The sequence below is a fragment of the Salvelinus namaycush genome, chromosome 25 (genome assembly GCF_016432855.1).
Source record: "Salvelinus namaycush isolate Seneca chromosome 25, SaNama_1.0, whole genome shotgun sequence".
Classification (NCBI taxonomy): domain Eukaryota; kingdom Metazoa; phylum Chordata; class Actinopteri; order Salmoniformes; family Salmonidae; genus Salvelinus; species Salvelinus namaycush.
The window spans coordinates 9612891-9632229 of record NC_052331.1 but is presented as its reverse complement, the minus strand read 5'-3'; the positions used below and the strand labels follow the sequence as shown (position 1 = coordinate 9632229).

General features: G+C 46.8%; 1 protein-coding gene across 1 annotated transcript; it reads right to left on the bottom strand.

The window, feature by feature from the left end:
* Positions 1-12145: 12145 nt before the first annotated feature.
* Positions 12146-13756, bottom strand: LOC120020048 (C-X-C chemokine receptor type 4-like). Its single transcript, XM_038963479.1, has 2 exons — positions 13681-13756; positions 12146-13516 (listed from the first exon to the last, which is right to left on the bottom strand). The coding sequence occupies exons 1-2, from the start codon at positions 13693-13695 to the stop codon at positions 12410-12412; spliced, it is 1122 nt and encodes a 373-aa protein (XP_038819407.1). The 5' UTR covers positions 13696-13756; the 3' UTR covers positions 12146-12409.
* Between the last annotated feature and the right edge of the window lie 5583 nt (positions 13757-19339).

Here is a 19339-nt window from a genome sequence, read left to right as displayed (position 1 = left end):
GTTTTTAGAAATGTTTGCATATTAATAAAAAATGTAAAACGTATTCAGTATTCAGATCCTTTACTCAGTAATTTGTTTAAGAACCTTCGGCAGCGATTACAGCATTGAGTCTTCTTGGGTATGATGCTACAAGCTCGGCACACCTGTATTTGGAAAGTCTCTCCCATTATTCTCTGCAGATCCTCTTATGCTCTGTCAGGTTGGATGGGGAGTGTAGCAGCACAGCTATTTCCAGGTCTCTTCAGAGATGTTAGATCAAGTTCGGGCTCTGGGTGGGCCATTCAAGGACATTCAGAGACTTGTCCGGAAGCCACTCCTGCATTGTCTTGGCTGTGTGCTTAGGGTCGTTGTCCTGTTGGAAGGTGAACCTTCACCCCAGTCTGAGGTCCTGAGCGCTCTGTACTTTGCTCCGTTCATCTTTCCTTCAATCCTGACTAGTCTCCCAGTCCCTGCTGCTGAAAAACATCCCCACAGCATGCTGTCACCACCACCACGCTTCACCATAGGGATGGTGCCAGGTTTCCTCCAGACGTGACGCTTAGTTTCATCAGACCAGAGAATCTTGTTTCTCAAGGTCTGCAAGTCTTTTAGGTGCCTTTTGACAAACTCTAAGCGGGCTGTCATGTGCCTTTTACTGTGCAGTGACTTCTGTCTGGCCACTCTACCATAAAGGCCTGAACGGTGGAGTGCTGCAGAGATGGTTGTCCTTCTGGAAGGTTCTCCCATCTCCACAGAGGAACTCTGGAGTTCTGTCAGTGTGACCATCGGGTTCTTGATCACCTCCCTGACCGGCCAGCTATAGGAAGAGTCTTGGAGGCCACTGTGTTCTTGGGGACCTTCAATGCTGCATACATTTTTTGGTACCCTTGCCCAGATCTGTACCTCAACACAATCCTGGTCCGGAGCTCTATGGACAATTCCTTCGACCTCATGGCTTGGTTTTTGCACCGACATGGACTGTCAACTGTGGGACCTTAAATAGATAGGTGTGTGCCTTTCCAAATCATGTCCAATCAATTGAATTTACCACAGGTGGACTCCAATCAAGTTGTAGAAACATCAAGGATGATCAATGGAAGCAGGATGCACCTGAGCTCATTTTTGAGTGTCATAGCAAAGGGTCTGAATACTTATGTAATAAGGTATTTGTTTAAAAAATATATATACATTTTCAAAAATGTCTATAAACCTGAGTCCAGATCCTGTCCAGGTTGAGTGACGTGGCAAACCTGGACCACGGGTCATTCTGAATACAATGGGGGGGACACGAGGAGAAACAATATGTCAGTGGAACTACTACCGTATACTGTACATAGGAGTCAATTATTTTGTTCCACTGAAAAGAGACAAATTTAAGATCTAAAGACATTAACATGGTCTTTCAGGTGAGGATCTTGGCCTCTGTGCTCTTCAGGAGGGACATGGATGTCCAGCAGCCCCACCCCAAATTTGGCCTGGGGGGAGAGAGAGAAGATTATGTTCCTGACAGCCATATTAACACATTAACACTGTATTTTGACAAACACAATGATTACTACAAAGCAGAGACAGAGTAGGGTAAAGGTCTAAGCAGGCATTGTTACCAGCATACAACTGTTTGCATAAAATAAGGGCTGTGCTTCATGTAGGCTTACCCTGATGTGATGTTTTGGACAAGGTGACTTATCAATATATTTGCCTGTATTTACCCACTATATGTCCGCTAATAATAATAATAAAGGCTCAGTGCACTACTTTTGTGAAAAAATATTTTGGGGCATTTTTTTTCGGGAGGTGCTGCAGCACCCTTGGCACCCCTATTTCCCACAGCTATGACTCCAAATGTCATGATGATCTGGACGAGACTGCCGAATCGAGGCAAAGGTAAGAATCTCTGGATTAACTATTTTATGTTAGCTATATGTAGTTAGGAATAAATTGCCAAAATGTATTTGAATTAACAATTCTGTTAACTGTCTTGTGCAAGCTTTAAATGTATGCAATACCTGTTAGCAAAGGTGCCAGCTAGAGATGACGTGCATGAGCTGGCAGGGATTTTGATTAAGACATTAATGAGCGAGCTAGGACAGACGTAGTTAACATAACTATTTGTTCAGCACTTTTGAAATGTACAGCGACAGAATTCAGAACATGGGCTGTTCTTATAGTATTCTCCCTGTACACCAAGTCAGATGATTACATTTCTCTAAAACAGGCTATAGGCAACATGTGCACCACCATGTCAGAACAGTAGGCTAAATCATGAGGGGGAAAGGGTCTAATAATTTGGGTGAGGCACATGTGCTACTAACAGCTTACTACAGAACATACACTAAGTATTACTTTCTTAGCTACAGTATACATATCTACCTGGCAGATTACGTCATTTATGTAGCAGCATACAAGACATTGTTAGACTCACCTTGTTGTGCTGTGCTCACTTGAACAGGAAGGTGACACGGCGGTCCATCTTGTGGGCAATTTTTGTCATCAAACTTTGTCATCAAAAGGTGCTTTCAAGACAACTGGGAACCCGGAAAAAAATAAGTTTGAATCATGACGTCAGTGATCTTCAGTTCTGAGCTCTAGAAAGAGGCCCTAGAAAGAGGCTCCAACACTCCAACGTTATTTACAAAAGATGCATTTGTGTTCAGGGGTGACCACGTGTTCTCTTGATAAGTGCGTGAGTTTCACAATTTTCCTGTTCTGCTAAGCATTCAAAATGTAAGGAGTACTTTGGGTTGTCATGGAAAATCTATGGAGTGAAAAGTAAAATATTATCTTTAGGAATGTAGTAAAAGTTGTCAAATATAAATAGTAAACACAGATACCCCAAAAAACAACTTTATTTTTTTTAAATAAGGACTTTACACCACTGCCTAAATATTACCAAAATGTAAAATAAATGGATCCTTGTTTGAACTTTTAGGAAACGTTCTGTGAAAGTAATGAAATACCAAATTAATAACATTTTTTGTCAAGTTCCTTAAATGTGCAGGGAATGTTCCAAAGCAAAGCGGCTATCCTGCACCATTCACCGAAATTTGTGGGAAGGCTGTATGCAAAATAATCATAGGAAAACTGTCACACCCTGATCTGTTTCACCTGTCTTTGTGCTTGTCTCCACCCCCTTCCAGGTGTCACCCATCTTCCCCAGTGTATTTATACCTGTGTTCTCGGTTTGTCTGTTGTCAGTTCGTCTTTTCAGGTCTTACCAGCGTGCTTACTAGTTTCCCCGGTTCTGACCATTCTGCCTGCCCTGAATCCGATCCTGCCTGCCATTCTGTACCTGCCTGACTCTGACCCATTTACGAACCTCTGCCTGTCCTGACCCCTAGCCTGCCTGGTGTTCGGTACCTTACTGATTCTGCCCTGGATTATGCCACCTGTTTGGGTCAATACACATCTGTGACTCTAGCTGTCTGCATCTGGGTCTTATCCTGAGTTCAGATAGTACGAACTGGCCCTGACTGACCCAGCAGACTCAGACCAGCGTCACAATGCTGTCTCCCTGCAAGGAGACACACCGCTGGAAGACACAAGGAGTTACTGCAATGTCTTATGGAGGGACTCTATACCCTGGCAGAATGCCATGACCAGGCGTTCAATACATTGCTGGATCAATTCCTTGGATTCCCCATGGGGCAACCCCACTTACCTCCTTCGGAGCGCTACGCTGGAGATTCTGGAACCTGCCGGGATTTTCTCTCCCAGTGCTCCCTCATTTGAGCTGCAGCCTTCTTCGTTCCCCTCGAACCACTCGAGGATAGCGTACATCATTATGTTGATATCCGGGAGAGCACTCGATTGTGGAGGAAGTTCGGAGGGTGATTGATTCTCCATTGAGGGCTGCCTACTCGCCTCCTTCAGAGTCTATGCACCTGGGCTAGATTGACTCCGGCTGAGCGCTTACGCCGACTCCACACCCAGAGCTGCCTATATTGTGGAGTTACGGGACATTTCATTGCTACCTGCTCATTAAAAACCCAGGCTTATCAATAAGGGGTGAGTACTCTGGTGGGCCATACAGATAACTTTTCCTCTCCCCTTACCATGCCATCCTGCTGTGGGGGAACCAGTCAAAATCACTCCAGGTACTCATCGACTCTGATGATAGTTTTTTGGACGCTATCCTGGCGTCCGAGCTGGGCATCCCCACTCAGCCCCTCTCCATTTCCATGGACGTTAGAGCGCTGGACGGGCACTCTATAGGCCGGGTCACCCACAATACCACCCCCATCCACCTACGTGTATCAGGGAACCACAGCGAGACGATCCAATTCCTGCTAATTAAGTCTCCTCAGGTTCCCATGGTATTGGAATTATCTTGGCTCCAGCGACATAATCCCCTTATTGACTGGTCTGCTGGTGTCATCATGGGCTGGAGCTCGTTCTGCCACGCTCATTGCCTGAAGTCAGTGCTGGGTGCTCGGAAGTTGCCCCGGCCCTCTCCGTCATTCCCGCGGAGTACCAGGACCTCCGGGAGGTGGCCCGGGCCACTTCGCTTCTGCCTCACTGACCCTATGACTGCAGGATCGACCTTCTCCCAGGCACAACTCCGCCCCAGGGATGACTGTACTCTCTGTCGGGTCCGGAAACCAAGGCTATGGAGACCTACATTGAGGACTTCCTAGCTGCAGGGTTCAGCCGTCCTTCTGCCTTCCCGGCCGGTGGTGGGTTCTTCTTTGTGGAGAAGTACAAAACCCTGAGCCAGTGCATCGACTACCGGGGCCCCAACGACATCACAGTGAAAAACCGCTACCACTCATCTCCTCGGCCTTCGAGCCACTCCAGGGGGCCACTGTCTTCTCCAAGCTGGACCTACGGAATGCCTACCACCTGGTGCGGATAAGGGGACAAGTGGAAGACTGCCTTCAACACAGCCTGCGGTCACTATGAGTATCTGGTCATGCCATTTGGCCTTACCAACGCCCCTGCTGTGTTCCAGGCTCTGTGAATGATGTTCTCCGCAACATGTTGAACCAGTTTGTCTTAGTCTATCTCAATAACATCCTCATTTTCTCCCGCTCTGTCGAAAAACACATGCTCCACATCCAACAGGTTCTCCAACGCCTCCTGGAGAACCGGCTTTTTGTGAAAGCAGAAGTGCGAATTCCATTGCTCCACCATCCCCTTCCTGGGTTACATCAGTGCTGCAGGGAATGTACAGATGGATCCCGGGAAGGTGAGAGCGGTGGTGGATTGGCTCCAGCCTATGCCGAGAGTGCAACTGCAACATTTCTTGGGATTCGCCAACTTCTATCGCCGCTTTATCCAAGGTTACAGCACCCTGGCTTCCCACGTCTGCACTCACCTCTCCCAAGGTTCCGTTTACATGGTTCCCAGCTGCTGACCAGGCATTCCGGGATCTGAAACACTGTTTCACCACAGAGCCCATCTTGGTTCATCCTGACCCATCCCGCGGGTTCGTAGTGGAGGCCAATGCTTCAGATGTTGGAGTGGGGCCTGTCCTGTCCCAGCGTTCTGCCCTGGACCTTAAGTTAAGTCTGCGCCTTCTGCTACCGCCTCAACACCACGGAGAGGAACTACGATGTGGGGAATCGTGAGCTTCTCATGGTGAAGATGGCGTTAGAGGAGTGGATGCACTGGCTGGAGGGGGCGGAACATCCGTTCATTGTGTGGACAGACCACAAAAACCTGGAATATCTCCATACCGCCAAGCGTCTCAACTCCAGGCAAGCTAGGTGGGCCCTGCTTTTCACCCGGTTCAACTTCTCCCTCTCATACCGACCGGGATCCAAGAATGTCAAGCTGGATGTGCTGTCACGCCGCTATAGCCCCGCGGCTAGACCCCCAGAGCCCAAGATCATCCTTCCCACCTCATGCCTGGTAGAACAAGACTCCCCAGCAAGCTCCAGCTGGCCAACCTCTGCCTCCGACCGGGGTCCTCAGTTCTCGTCCCGGTTCTGGAAGGTGTTCTGCACACTCATTGGGTCGTCGGCCAGCCTGTCCTCCAGGTTCCACCCCCAGTCCAACGGCCAGTCGGAGCGAGCCAACCAAGACCTGGAGACGACTCTTCGCTGCCTGGTCTCTGCCAACCCCACCACCTGGACCCAGCAACTAGTGTGGGTCGAATATGCCCGCAACATCCTTCCTTGCTCTGCCATGGATCTCTCGCCCTTTGAGTGGTCCCTGGGTTATCAGCCCCTGCTCTTCCCAGAGCAAGAGGTCGGCATACCCTCGGCCCAGATGTTTGTCCGCCGCTGTCATACCTGGAAGAGAGACCGGTCGGCTCTTCTGAAGACAACCTCCTATCGATGACAAGTGGACCGCCACCAGACCCCAGCATCATCTCGGGCAGAGCGAGATGGTGCTATCCTCTGGGTGGAGTCCCGCAAACTTTCCCCCGGTTTATTGGCTCTTTCCCGATCTCCAAGGTCATTAGCCCCTCTGCTGTTCGTCTTCTGTTGCCCCGTACCCTCCGTATACATCCCACGTGTCTCAGATCAAACCCATGTCCTACAGCCCTTTGTCTCCTGCTCTCAGAACGTTATGTGCTAGTTGGGAAGGCAGTGGTCTGAATCTGACGTACAATATTTCACTGTCTGACCTCTCAATAAAAGCATATTAACAGTTTCATTGACAGTTACTGAGAGCGAGGATAGTCCTCCATCTCCTATTTTCATGTTGTCCACCTCTCTCTACTCTCTATCTTACCCACTGTGAAAACCTCCTCTGTTCTTTCTCTATCCCTTTTACTTTTTCCCCATTCCCTCCTGCATCCCCCTACACACACATCTACCTTTATCTCCCGTCCCTCACCGCTCACTTTTCCAGATTATGTTTCACTTCTTCAACCTATTATTTTCTCCCTTCATCCCACCTCCTACCGCTGACCTTCCTGTATCTCCATATCACTCCCTCTCTCTATCCTCTGTTTGATCCTCTCTAATCCAGTGGCAGTCTGGGATCATGAGATTCACGTGCTGTTAAGGAAACCTTTCAGAACAAACATACCCAGGTGTGGAGGAGAGAGAGAGAGTGAGCTCTGTGGTACACAGGGTCATATAAACTCATTAAACTCACCATGTCAAGTGCCTCGCCAATATAACCCATCTGCCACTGTCACCCCCCACCACGCTCCCTTTCCTCTACTGCTCAGGTGAGTGTGTGTGCACATGCATACATGTGCGTTAGAGTGTGTGTGTGTGTGTGTAGTGGGCACCTGGTATCTATTTTATGTCAATTGCCTTATGTCAGCGGTGTGTGTGTGTGTGTGTGTGTACACATATTTATTTTGGCTCATGCATGTGTAAAGCTCCCAACATGGCATGTGTGGGTGTGTGTATATTAAATGCTTCCACTCTAGTGTTGACAGGAAGTAGGTCTAATCAGAGCTGGCTCTACGGGGTGGCAAAGCCAGGCATGGACCCCCCCAGATAGAATTTATGCCCCACAGTTTTGTTTTCCTATAAACATAACACATGGTATATGAATTACCCTGCCCGGTTTGCCAATGTAGCTCTACCGGGCCTGCCAGTAGAGCATACCAGGACAGAGGCTATATTACAGGTGTTAACTCATGATCTGAGGGGTGGGGGAAGGGGAATGTAATGTAATATCATATTGAGTCATTAAAATAAAATGCTTCTGATTGGTCATCTAGCCATATAATTTCATAAGGTACCACCTTCATTACCTTGTTTAGGAAGCTGATTGGATCCCATGTCGTTTTTTTTCTCTCACAATTTTGCAGACAGCTACAGCTAATAATAGGATAGCTCATAGCTACTAGCTTTATTACGTTTCGGTAGCAACACACTGAATACTTAATGCTAGCTGGCTAAACATTGACCAGCATGGATATGCAAAAATGGCTGGGGACTGTGAAAAGCAAAAAAACTGGAGGACCACCATGTCGAGAGCGATGCCAAGCTCACCGACCAGCATGCAGGCCCAACCACTGATTGTAATACCTGCCTACTCCCCCATTCCCCCGGTCAGCCGCCTGCTGACCAACAAGCTCGAGAAGAGCCAGGGCCTACGGTAGCACCAACAGCACGAGGGTAACATCACAACAAGCACCTGAAACTCTGTTCACCCAGCCACTAGCACCTGACAACCTGTTGAATCTAACCAAAACTGAACCAGTGGAAGCAGAGTTTATTGTGGCGCGCACATTCTTGGAAAGTGAAATCGCAACCACAGTCAGCAACAACAGATGGACCCCACTCAGTGGTGTTAAAGATACGCCGGCAGGCCGCTTGTCCACTGTGCTGTTGGCACTGAAACATGATGAACATTTTTGTGGAATGTACAGCAATGTGCAAAACATTTATCCACCCTGAGGAACGTATTCAGTGAGTACAGACTCGGAACACAGAGCATGTTACATCAATGAAAAGCCCAGCTTGTCCAGCTGACATTTTGAGAGGGACCTGACAAGTACATTTCGCCAGGAAGGAGAATGGAATCAGAAACTTCACATGAGGCTGCGTCAAGGAGGCTGCAACTTTTCTAAATAGTAAGCTACAACCTTTTTGGCCCTGGCCACCGTGCCAGAATGATTTATTCATTGGTTTGCCCTCATGTAAGCCTACTGGTTGTTTGCATGTAATGTATAGTTTAGGCCTTTGCTATTTACTTCAATGCATCTTTTTGATTTATCTGTGATTCATTGCTTGCTTTTACAGGTTTAACTGCTATTGATAGATATTCAGCTTTGCATTATTTGATGGGTATAGGGATAATTACCAATGTAGCCTAATTGGTGGTGCTCTAAAGTGAGCTTGGCGCAGTGCACCTGGCTATCCCCTCCAGTGGTGCTGAAATTGGGCCTCTAACATTAACCTTTCATCGCGTTGACTGGCGGTGACCTTCTGTCCATGGTCCTGAATCGATGGTTACGGTGTGTGCTTAATGAGCGGATCTTAGGCTACTAGTCTTCGCGAGGCTTCTCTTCAACATTGTTTGTGCAAAATGACAGTTGTGTATATGGCTGCATTTCAGATAGGCCTACATTTTGTATGTCGCAGTAGTAGGACCAATACCGTGGGTAGCCTACTAAAAGAAGTATGCAAACATTCACTCTATAATCACTCATTTGCATTACACAGTTGTTGAGTGATAGGCTACTGTAAAAGTGATGTGAATACTATAAAACACCACAGCCTACTTTTTCGCCCACTCCCTGTTCTTTTGCTATAGCGTGTGTGTAAAACTCTCCCACACACAAAATATTTCCCACTTGGAGACGTTGTGCCTTGCTTACACTCATAGTGTCACAAATTCGACATCAATCTAGTTCAAGTTATGAAGCCTGTAAGAATCTTTAATAGCCTAGTGGTGTTCATATTGTTGAGCTGATCTGTGTGTGTTGGTAGGTCCAAATTATGTGTAGGCCTACTGCAGCTACAGATACACTTGTATGTCTCAGCAGGCACATATCTTTGTGTCACATAAAACGACAGTTGTTCATACACTACCGTTCAAAAGTTTGGGGTCACTTAGAAATGTCCTTGTTTTTGAAAGAAAAGCAAATTTTTTGTCCATTACAATAACAAATTGATCAGAAATACAGTGGACATTGTTAATGTTGTAAATGACTATTGTAGCTGGAAACGGCTGATTTTTTAATGGAATATCTACATAGGCGTACAGAGGCCCATTATCAGAAACCACTCCTGTGGCACGTTGTTATAGCTAATCCAAGTTTATCATTTTAAAAGGCTAATTGATCATTAGAAAACCCTTTTGCTATTATGTTAGCACAGCTGAAAATTGTTGTTCTGATTTAAAGAAGCAATAAACTGGCCTTCTTTAGACTCCGTTAAGTATCTGGAGCATCAGCATTTGTCTGTTCAATTCCAGGCTCAAAATGGCTAGAAATGAAGTACCTTCTTCTTAAACTCATCCGTCTATTCTTGTTCTGAGAAATGAAGGCTATTCCATGCGAGAAATTGCCAAGAAACGGAAGATCTCGTACAACGCTGTGTACTACTCCCTTCACAAAACAGCGCAAACTGGCTCCAACCAGAATAGAAAGAGGAGTGGGAGGCCTCGGTGCACAACTGAGCAAGAGGACAAGTACATTAGAGTGTCTAGTTTGAGAAACAGACGCCTCACAAGTCCTCAACTGGCAGCTTCATTAAATAGTACCCGCAAAACACCAGTCTCAACGTCAACAGTGAAGAGGCGACTCCGGGAGGCTGGCCTTTTTAGGCAGAGTTGCAAAGAAAAAAGCCATGTCTCAGACTGGCCAATAAAAATAAAAGATTAAGATGGAGGAACTACTCCCAAGCTTAATTGCACCCACCATAACCCTTCCTCCTACAAACAACTCCTGGTGTAAACCCTCGGCTATGGCACCCCTCATGTCTCTATTAGAACTAATGATTAATAATAGTTAAAGATCAGAAATCCAAACCCATCACTGGCATTTCAACTGAGCCAAGATCACAGTCAAATGGATTCTGCTGATTTAGTCACTCATCTGTAAAAAAAAAAAAAAAAAATTGCATTTCCCCTGCATGCTTGTGTTCAGTTCATTCAGTTTCCCGAACATGTCTGTTACGTAGGCAAGGATACACATTTTCTTTTCATTACACAGAAATTCAACAAAGTTGGTTTTTTACATCCATTGCGAATGACAACAGTTCCTCTCTCAATTCGAAAACTCTTTCCAACACTCCCCCTCAAAAACCACCAAGCTTTGGTGTGAAATAAAACATTGTCATGCTCTGATTCCACATCTCCACATAGTTTTGCTTGTGCAATGTAGTTTACAATCGAAGTTACTTCCTGCATATCTCCCGAGTTCTGCGCTCAGCTCTTTTGCCGCCAGTTGCTCTCGGTGTATCCATTATAGCTCAGTGGGTGTATCATACAATGCGTTCATATGGCAGAGGGAGACACATTCATAACTAGAATGCAGAGGCCTCTCTGCCGTCCCGTGATATATGGAGCCCCATCTGTGCAAAAGCCCACATTCAATCCCATGGAATCTGTTTTTCATCAATTTAGCCTCGCAGCACACTGAACAACCCTGAGCCAGAAATATATGGCCTTGTGAATAGCATCCCCCGACATGTAGCGAGCAAAAGTCAATGCATGGGCATCTCGGCCCTCGCAGCTAACATCCGTTTGGAGAGTATATGGTGGGTATTTTGAGTAATTCAGTCAGAGTTTCCTCCTGATTGCTAGCAATAGCATCATTTCTTAGTTTCACAGTGTTATATGACAAAGGTATTGATGTGAGTTTCTGAGCCTCTGCCTCCCCACACGCTGTTTTCACCATATCAATGGTGAGCGGTCATATCAAAATCTCTGCAATAGTCTGTGGTTTCGTAGCGTGCCTAGCCATTCACCGTGGCAATGATTCAAGTGCAACTGTCAAGTGCGGCCTTTTGCCATATATATATATATATATGTATATGTTTTGGAAATTCTGTATATGTTTTGGAAATTCTCCGGCAAACACATTTTCATATCAGGGACCCCTAGTTTGGGACCTGCTGCCCTACACACACACACACACAGAGGAATATTTGTCTGTTAAGATGCAAATAAATCCTCTGCTGTTGTGAATCAGTCACACCTGGTCCAGTGTCACACGTCTGAACATGGCCACCAGAAGATGTTTTGGGGTGACGAAGTGATAAAGGCCTAGTGCACCAATTTTTGTGAGAAATACTTTTTTCCCTACTTTTCTTTTGTCTGTATTATTTTTTGGGGTGATTTATCAGGGGGTGCTGTAGCCCCCTCAGCACCCCTACTTCCCGTGGCTATGGTCTGAAACATCAGCCAATTTCATTTTCAATGTGAATGTATGTGTGTGGGTAGGGGGGCAGCAATGCCATGATGATAATAACAGGATGTGACACACACAAATATCCCCTTACCTGTGTGGGTGGGGGGCATACAGTTCCCATAACAACATCTGGAGAAACAATAAATGTCCACCCCCCCCCTGCTCACACACACAGCAGGATGTTTTAAGTGCGCTTGACTGGCCAACCGTACCACGGGGATTTATCAGTTTCACTTTCAAGAGCGTGAAGATACACCTCATCTCTCTTTCTCTTTCTCTTTCTCTCTTACACACACACACACACACACACACACACCGTGACACCACTCAATGAGAGAACCAAGTGAAGATTATTTTTTTTATTTTTTTTTACATTTTATTACAAACATGTTTAGAAGTTTTAAAAAAGCATACATACTTACATACCATAACAACAGTGAATGCTGGCAAAGCAAAACATATTTACAAAAAAATCTCAAGAACTGACCAGCAGTCTTACTCTCATTACTCTCTCTCACACACACACACACACACACACACACACACACACACACACACACACACACACACACACACACACACACACACACACACACACACACACACACACACACACACACACACACACACACACACACTATTAGGTTATAGACTATTATCTTAGCTGGAGTGCAGACTAGATGACTCTGACTCTGTCGTTGTGGACGTCGTGGCCCCTGTTCGTCTACGCGGGAGAATCTTCAGGCTGGACATGCGTGTAAGTGTGAGGGCGCGGCGAGCAGAACTCTTGAAACCCACACCCAGGAAGGCGTAGAGCAGCGGGTTCAAGCAGCAATGGGCGTACGCCATTGGCTCAGACACCGCTAACCACAACCCCAGGCCTGACTCCAACGTACAGCCCCGCGGGATCAGCTCCAAGCGGAGGAGAGCATCCACTGTGATACCAATGCAGTACGGCAGCCAGCAGAGGAAGAAACAGAGAACCAAAGCCACAGTGGTCCGCACCGCCCTCCTCTTCTGCCTCTGGCCTCCCAGAGGGCCGCGGGTCAGCCTGGACACGATCACACAGTAACACACCAGTAGCACCAGGCCCGGCACCACCAGCCCCACCAGCACCGTCTGAAGGTGAAACAGGGACACCCACAGTGGGGCGTTCTCTGACGGATAGAGCCTTGCACACACCATCTCCCCTTCCCCTGCCTCCTGGGTCCGAGCGAACACCATGTCGGGGATGGCGAGGAGACCAGCAGGCAGCCAGGCACCAGCGTACACATACCTGCGAGCTAGCCGCTGCCGGATGTGTGTGGTGCTGGTGTCCGTGGCTTTGACCACGGCCAGGTAGCGGTCCAGACTGATGAAGGCCAGGATCAGCACGCTGCCATACAGGTTCACCGTGTAGATGACGTGCACGCTGACACATGTGACTGCTCCAAAGCGCCAGTCCCCTAGTGCTGCGTCCACAGCCCAGAACGGCAGCGCCAGCACGAAGAGCAGGTCGGCGGCGGAGAGGTGCAGCCGGTAGCGGTCCGTTAGGCTGAGCCGGGCCTTCCGCTGGCAGCCCAGTACAAACACCACCAGGCCATTCCCGGTGATCCCCAGGGTGAAGATGAAACCGTACACCACCGGGAGGAAGATACGCTGCACACTGGGGCTCAGCAGCTCACGGTCACATGGCTCCTCAAATCCAGCACCGAAATCGCCCAAGCCAGAACCAAAACCGGAAATCGTGTCATTGTACTCATAATCCGATTCTGGTATCACAAAGTGCTACAGAGAGAGGGAGAGAGAAGGATAATTGAGTACACTTAAAAAATACGATGTGCACAATTTTAAGAACCGATGCTACAATCTGATTAGTGATTAACATGATAACCAAGACAAATGCTGACAGCCATATAAAGTCCCAGAAAAGTTTTGTTAACAAGCCATACCTCGTAGTAGGACATGATGGAGACAGCTATATTTTTGTCTCTCCCTCTGTTCTCTCCTGCCACGTCTGTCTTTCTCTTCTCCAAATGGAGTAAAGTTCTGTACCCGGTGAGGTTAAATAGCTGAGTCTACCCTTCTTCCACCCTTGCTCCGCCCCCAACACACACACACACACACACACACACACACACACATCTGTGACCCGCTGAAATGCTTTTCCTGTTTTCGAGGTGTCAGGTGCTGAAAGTGGCTCTATCGCAGGATATTTGAGTGTGTGCGTGTGTGTGTGTGTGTGTGTGTGTGTGTGCGCGCGCCTTTGTTTACAGTTTAGGCCCCTAACATCAAATCTGTGAGAATAATATTGTTGACAATGGCATGATGATATAATGCTGTTGTTGTCTATTGACAGTCAAACAATAAAGGAGAGGGGAAACGTTATCAACACATTCTCAGCACACCGCTGTAGTGCGTCTGTATGTATGAGGGTACAGCTGTAGTGCGTCTGTATGTATGAGGGTACAGCTGTAGTGTGTCTGTATGTATGAGGGTACAGCTGTAGTGTGTCTGTATGTATGAGGGTACAGCTGTAGTGTGTCTGTATGTATGAGGGTACAGCTGTAGTGCGTCTGTATGTATGAGGGTACAGCTGTAGTGCGTCTGTATGTATGAGGGTACAGCTGTAGTGCGTCTGTATGTATGAGGGTACAGCTGTAGTGCGTCTGTATGTATGAGGGTACAGCTGTAGTGCGTCTGTATGTATGAGGGTACAGCTGTAGTGCGTCTGTATGTATGAGGGTACAGCTGTAGTGCGTCTGTATGTATGAGGGTACAGCTGTAGTGCGTCTGTATGTATGAGGGTACAGCTGTAGTGTGTCTGTATGTATGAGGGTACAGCTGTAGTGCGTCTGTATGTATGAGGGTACAGCTGTAGTGCGTCTGTATGTATGAGGGTACAGCTGTAGTGCGTCTGTATGTATGAGGGTACAGCTGTAGTGTGTCTGTATGTATGAGGGTACAGCTGTAGTGCGTCTGTATGTATGAGGGTACAGCTGTAGTGCGTCTGTATGTATGAGGGTACAGCTGTAGTGCGTCTGTATGTATGAGGGTACAGCTGTAGTGCGTCTGTATGTATGAGGGTACAGCTGTAGTGCGTCTGTATGTATGAGGGTACAGCTGTAGTGTGTCTGTATGTATGAGGGTACAGCTGTAGTGCGTCTGTATGTATGAGGGTACAGCTGTAGTGCGTCTGTATGTATGAGGGTACAGCTGTAGTGCGTCTGTATGTATGAGGGTACAGCTGTAGTGTGTCTGTATGTATGAGGGTACAGCTGTAGTGCGTCTGTATGTATGAGGGTACAGCTGTAGTGCGTCTGTATGTATGAGGGTACAGCTGTAGTGCGTCTGTATGTATGAGGGTACAGCTGTAGTGCGTCTGTATGTATGAGGGTACAGCTGTAGTGTGTCTGTATGTATGAGGGTACAGCTGCTGCGTGTGAGTGAGATAAATTGAGAGTGAGGGAGAGCGAGTTTGTGTTTGCACCACTTTGTCCCTTTGACACAGAGCTGAATCAGAACAGTCCTGCATGAGTGGCACCATGAAGAAGTGCACGGGTGTGTGAGACAATTCTGACTTGCGTCATCTGACAGGATTATTATTGTGTGTGTGTGTGTGTGTGTGTGTGTGTGTGTGTGTGTGTGTGTGTGTGTGTGTGTGTGTGTGTGTGTGTGTGTGTGTGTGTGTGTGTGTGTGTGTGTGTGTGTGTGTGTGTGTGTGTGTGTGTGTGTTATTCTCAGATCAGATAGTGTCTCCTGTTCTCCGTTCTGTTAAATACCATGTTCTCCCACGGGGTCTTTGACAATAAATGAACCGTGTGTGTGTGTTATAACCGTGTCGCCTCTCAGTGCGCTAGTCCAGACTCCAGGCGCACGGCGCCATTGCGCATTTTGGGCGCTCAGTCTACCCACAGCCTGTGAAGGGTTCAGGTAGATGTGTGTTTGGGGTTGTGGTATAGACAGTGGGTGTGATGTTCGTTATAGGTGAGGCATATCCTGTGCAGACATAATCTCAGACCCAGTCAACACTGACGAAGGTGTCAACCCGCCCTTACCACTCTCGCACTCTTATACAGTAGGATCTTAATTTGAGCCAGTTTGCTACAGCAGGAAAATACTCCTGCAGCAACAGGAATGTGAATTATTATGTGGATGATCATTTATGTTTTGTATGGGTTGATGCATTTTACGTCAGGGCAAATAGAGTCTGACGTTTCAAAGTGGAAATTACAAACTTCAGAAGCATTTTTAAACCTTGAATACACGACACGTTTGCATTTCCTCCTTTGCAAGAACATTGTCATCAACACAGTGATCAAATTAAGATCCTAAATCTGTACCCTCTCTCTCCTTCTCTCTCTATCACCCCTCTAGCATCACCCCTCTTTTCTTTTTTCCCCTTCTCTCTCTCTCTCTCTCTCTCTCTCTCTCTCTCTCTCCACACCTCTCTCCTCTCCCTTTCATCACCAACACTGTATCTCCCTCTCCTCATAGGCCTAATTAAAGACCTCCTGTACTTAGAACTCCACTTTGCACCCACTCTCATGTAGACTCCAAAAGACTGAAGTGAAAATACGTTTTTGGGGGTATTGTTATCAGGTCTTATGACACCAATACGAACACTACTACAGCAGAGACTCTTGTAGGCCTACAACACTTACAGTATGTGGGCATGAACTGAATCCGAACACACACACAGACGAGCAGGTGTTTCTGGTCTTACAGGGTTACCATGGAGCCTGTTCCAACAACAGCACTGGTGACCAGCTGGTTTAGCTCCATGCCTTCAGCTGTTTTACAGACCCCCCCGAGGGACACACACACACACACGCGCGCGCGCACACCAGAACAGAGGATTTCTGCACATAAGTAGGATGTTGGTGTAAAATAAAAGGTAGTAGAAAGAAAGAGTAGGGAACAATAGGTTGGGAACTCACAGTATTGCTGCTGCTGGCCAGCTGAGCCGTTTCAACTTAGAGCCAAGTAGGTTACATGGGAGGGTGGCTCGGTGAGTGACGAGCAGAGTCAATGTTCCCAGGGCCTCTCAAGCACTTCCCATACACACACGGAAGCTTCCCATACAATGCCTCTCCCAGCATTAAAACAGAGCTTCCTGGCAGATAGAGGGAGGAAGAGGAGGAGGAAGAGCGAAGAAAACAGAGAGAAGACAAATCAACACTCCCTAACAAGTACCCATTCCCGAATCAGTCACCCCTCAGCCACATACACGGATGCACGCACGGTCACACACACACACACATGCACAAGGCATACCCCACATCCAAAACGTACCACTTCCCAAACCCATGCAGCTGCTAATGTGTCAGGGGTTTGGTGACACACACACACTATTCTCCTCTAGTCATAGAGTATTCATAACAGGAAGGACTTCCTCCCTCTCTATTTAGGAAAAGCAAACAGCTGGAAAGATCTTTCAGACACGTACACGCAGACACACCTGTAAAGATATGTACATCCAGCTTTGAAACAGACACAAATGCCCTCAATTCTATCCCTCATTCTTCTCATCACTCGTCTCCTCTACTTTCCTCTCTCCTTCTACTCCCCAGCCCCACTATAGTGATGGTCTAAACGCTTGGCTGTGTGTGGGTGTGTGTACTTGTCTACTGCCTACAGAATGTTAACTCGTCTGTCAATGCAAGACAGACTTTCCTGTTGGTGAGACTCTGAACAATCCTGGGAAATTCGGACTGAGATGGGCTACATCTTAAAGGGATAGTACACCATTTTGGCAATGAAGCCCATATTGAACGCAGAGACATAAAAATAGTATCCACACGTTCATCTGACTCTGGGGAAGTACACTGAATAAAAATATAAAAACGCAACATGCAACAAAGTTGCATTTCATATAAGGAAATTAGTCAATTGAAATGAATGCATTAGGCCCTAATCTAGGGATTTCACATGACTGAGATTACAGGTATGCATCTGTAGGTCACAGATAGCTTTAAGAAAAATGTAGGGGTATAGATCAGAAAAACAGTCAGCATCTGGTGTGACCATTTGCTTCATGCAGCTTCACACATCTTCTTCGCATACAGTTGATCAGCCTGTTGATCGTGCCCTGTGGAATGTTGTCCCACTCCTCTTCGATGTCTGTGCGAAGTTGCTGGATATTGGCGGGAACTGGAACACGCTGTTGTACATGTTTATCTGGAGCATCCCAGACGTGTTCAATGGGTGACATGTCTGGTGAGTACTCAGGCCATGGAGGAACTGGGACATTTTCAGCTTCCAGGAATTGTGAACAGATTCTTGCGACATGGGGCCGTGCATTATCATGCTGAAACATGGAGGTGATGGCGGCGGATGAATGGCACAACAATGGACCTCAGGATCTTGTCACGGTATCTCTGTGCATTCAAATAGATAAAATCGATTAAATGCAATTGTGTTTGTTGTCCGTAGCTTATGCCTGCCCATACCATAACCCCACCGCCACCATGGGGCACTCTGTTCGCAACATTGACATCAGGAAACCGCTTGCCCAAATGATGCCATCCATGCTGTCTGCCATCTGCCGGGGTACAGTTGAAACCGGGATTCATCCATGAAGAACACACTTCTCCAGCGTGCCAGTGGCCATCGAAAGTGAGCATTTGCCCTCTGAAGTCAGTTACGACGCCGAACTGCAGTCAGGTCAAGACCCTGGTGAGGACGACGGTGAGATGGTTTCTGACAGTTTGTGCAGAAATTCTTTGGTTGTGTAAACCCACCGTTTCATCAGCTGTCTGGGTCGCTGGTCTCAGACGATCCCACAGAAGAAGAAGCCGACTGTGGAGGTCCTGGGCTGGAATGGTCACACGTGGTCTGCGGTCGTGAGGCCGTACTGCCAAATTCTCTAAAATGACGTTGGCTTATGGTAGACAACATGAACATTTAATTCTCTGTCAACCTCTCTGATGGAAATTCCTGCAGTCAGCATGCAAATTGTACACTCTTTCAAAACTTGAGACATCTGTGGCATTGTGTTGTGTGACAAAACTGCACATTTTAGTGGCCTTTTATTGTCCCCAGCACAAGGTGCACTTGTGTAATGATCATGCTGTTTAATCCGCATCTTGATATGCCATACATGTCAGGTGGATGGATTGCCTATACATGTACCCCAAATTTGAGAGAATTAAGCTTTTTGTGAGTATGGGAAATTTCTGGGATCTTTTAATTCAGCTCATGAAACACTTTACATGTGGCTTCTTAACAGCTTCTACCCCCAAGCCATAAGACTCATGAACAGCTAATCAAATGGCTACCTGGACTATTTGCGCTGCTGCTACTCTCTGTTTATTATTTATGCATAGTCACTTTACATACATGTACATATTACTGTGCCCTGCACATTGACCCCCTGTATATACCCTCGCTACTGTTATTTTATTGTTGCTCTTTAATTATGTATTATTTTTCTACTTTACTTTATCTTTTACTTCAGTTTATTTTTAGTAAATACTTTAAAACTTATTTTTCTTAAAACGGCATTGTTGGTTAAGGGCTTGTACATAACTATTTCACTGTAAGGTCTATTCTATTGTATTCGGCGCATGTGACAAATAACATTTTATTTGATTTAATATATTTTTGTTC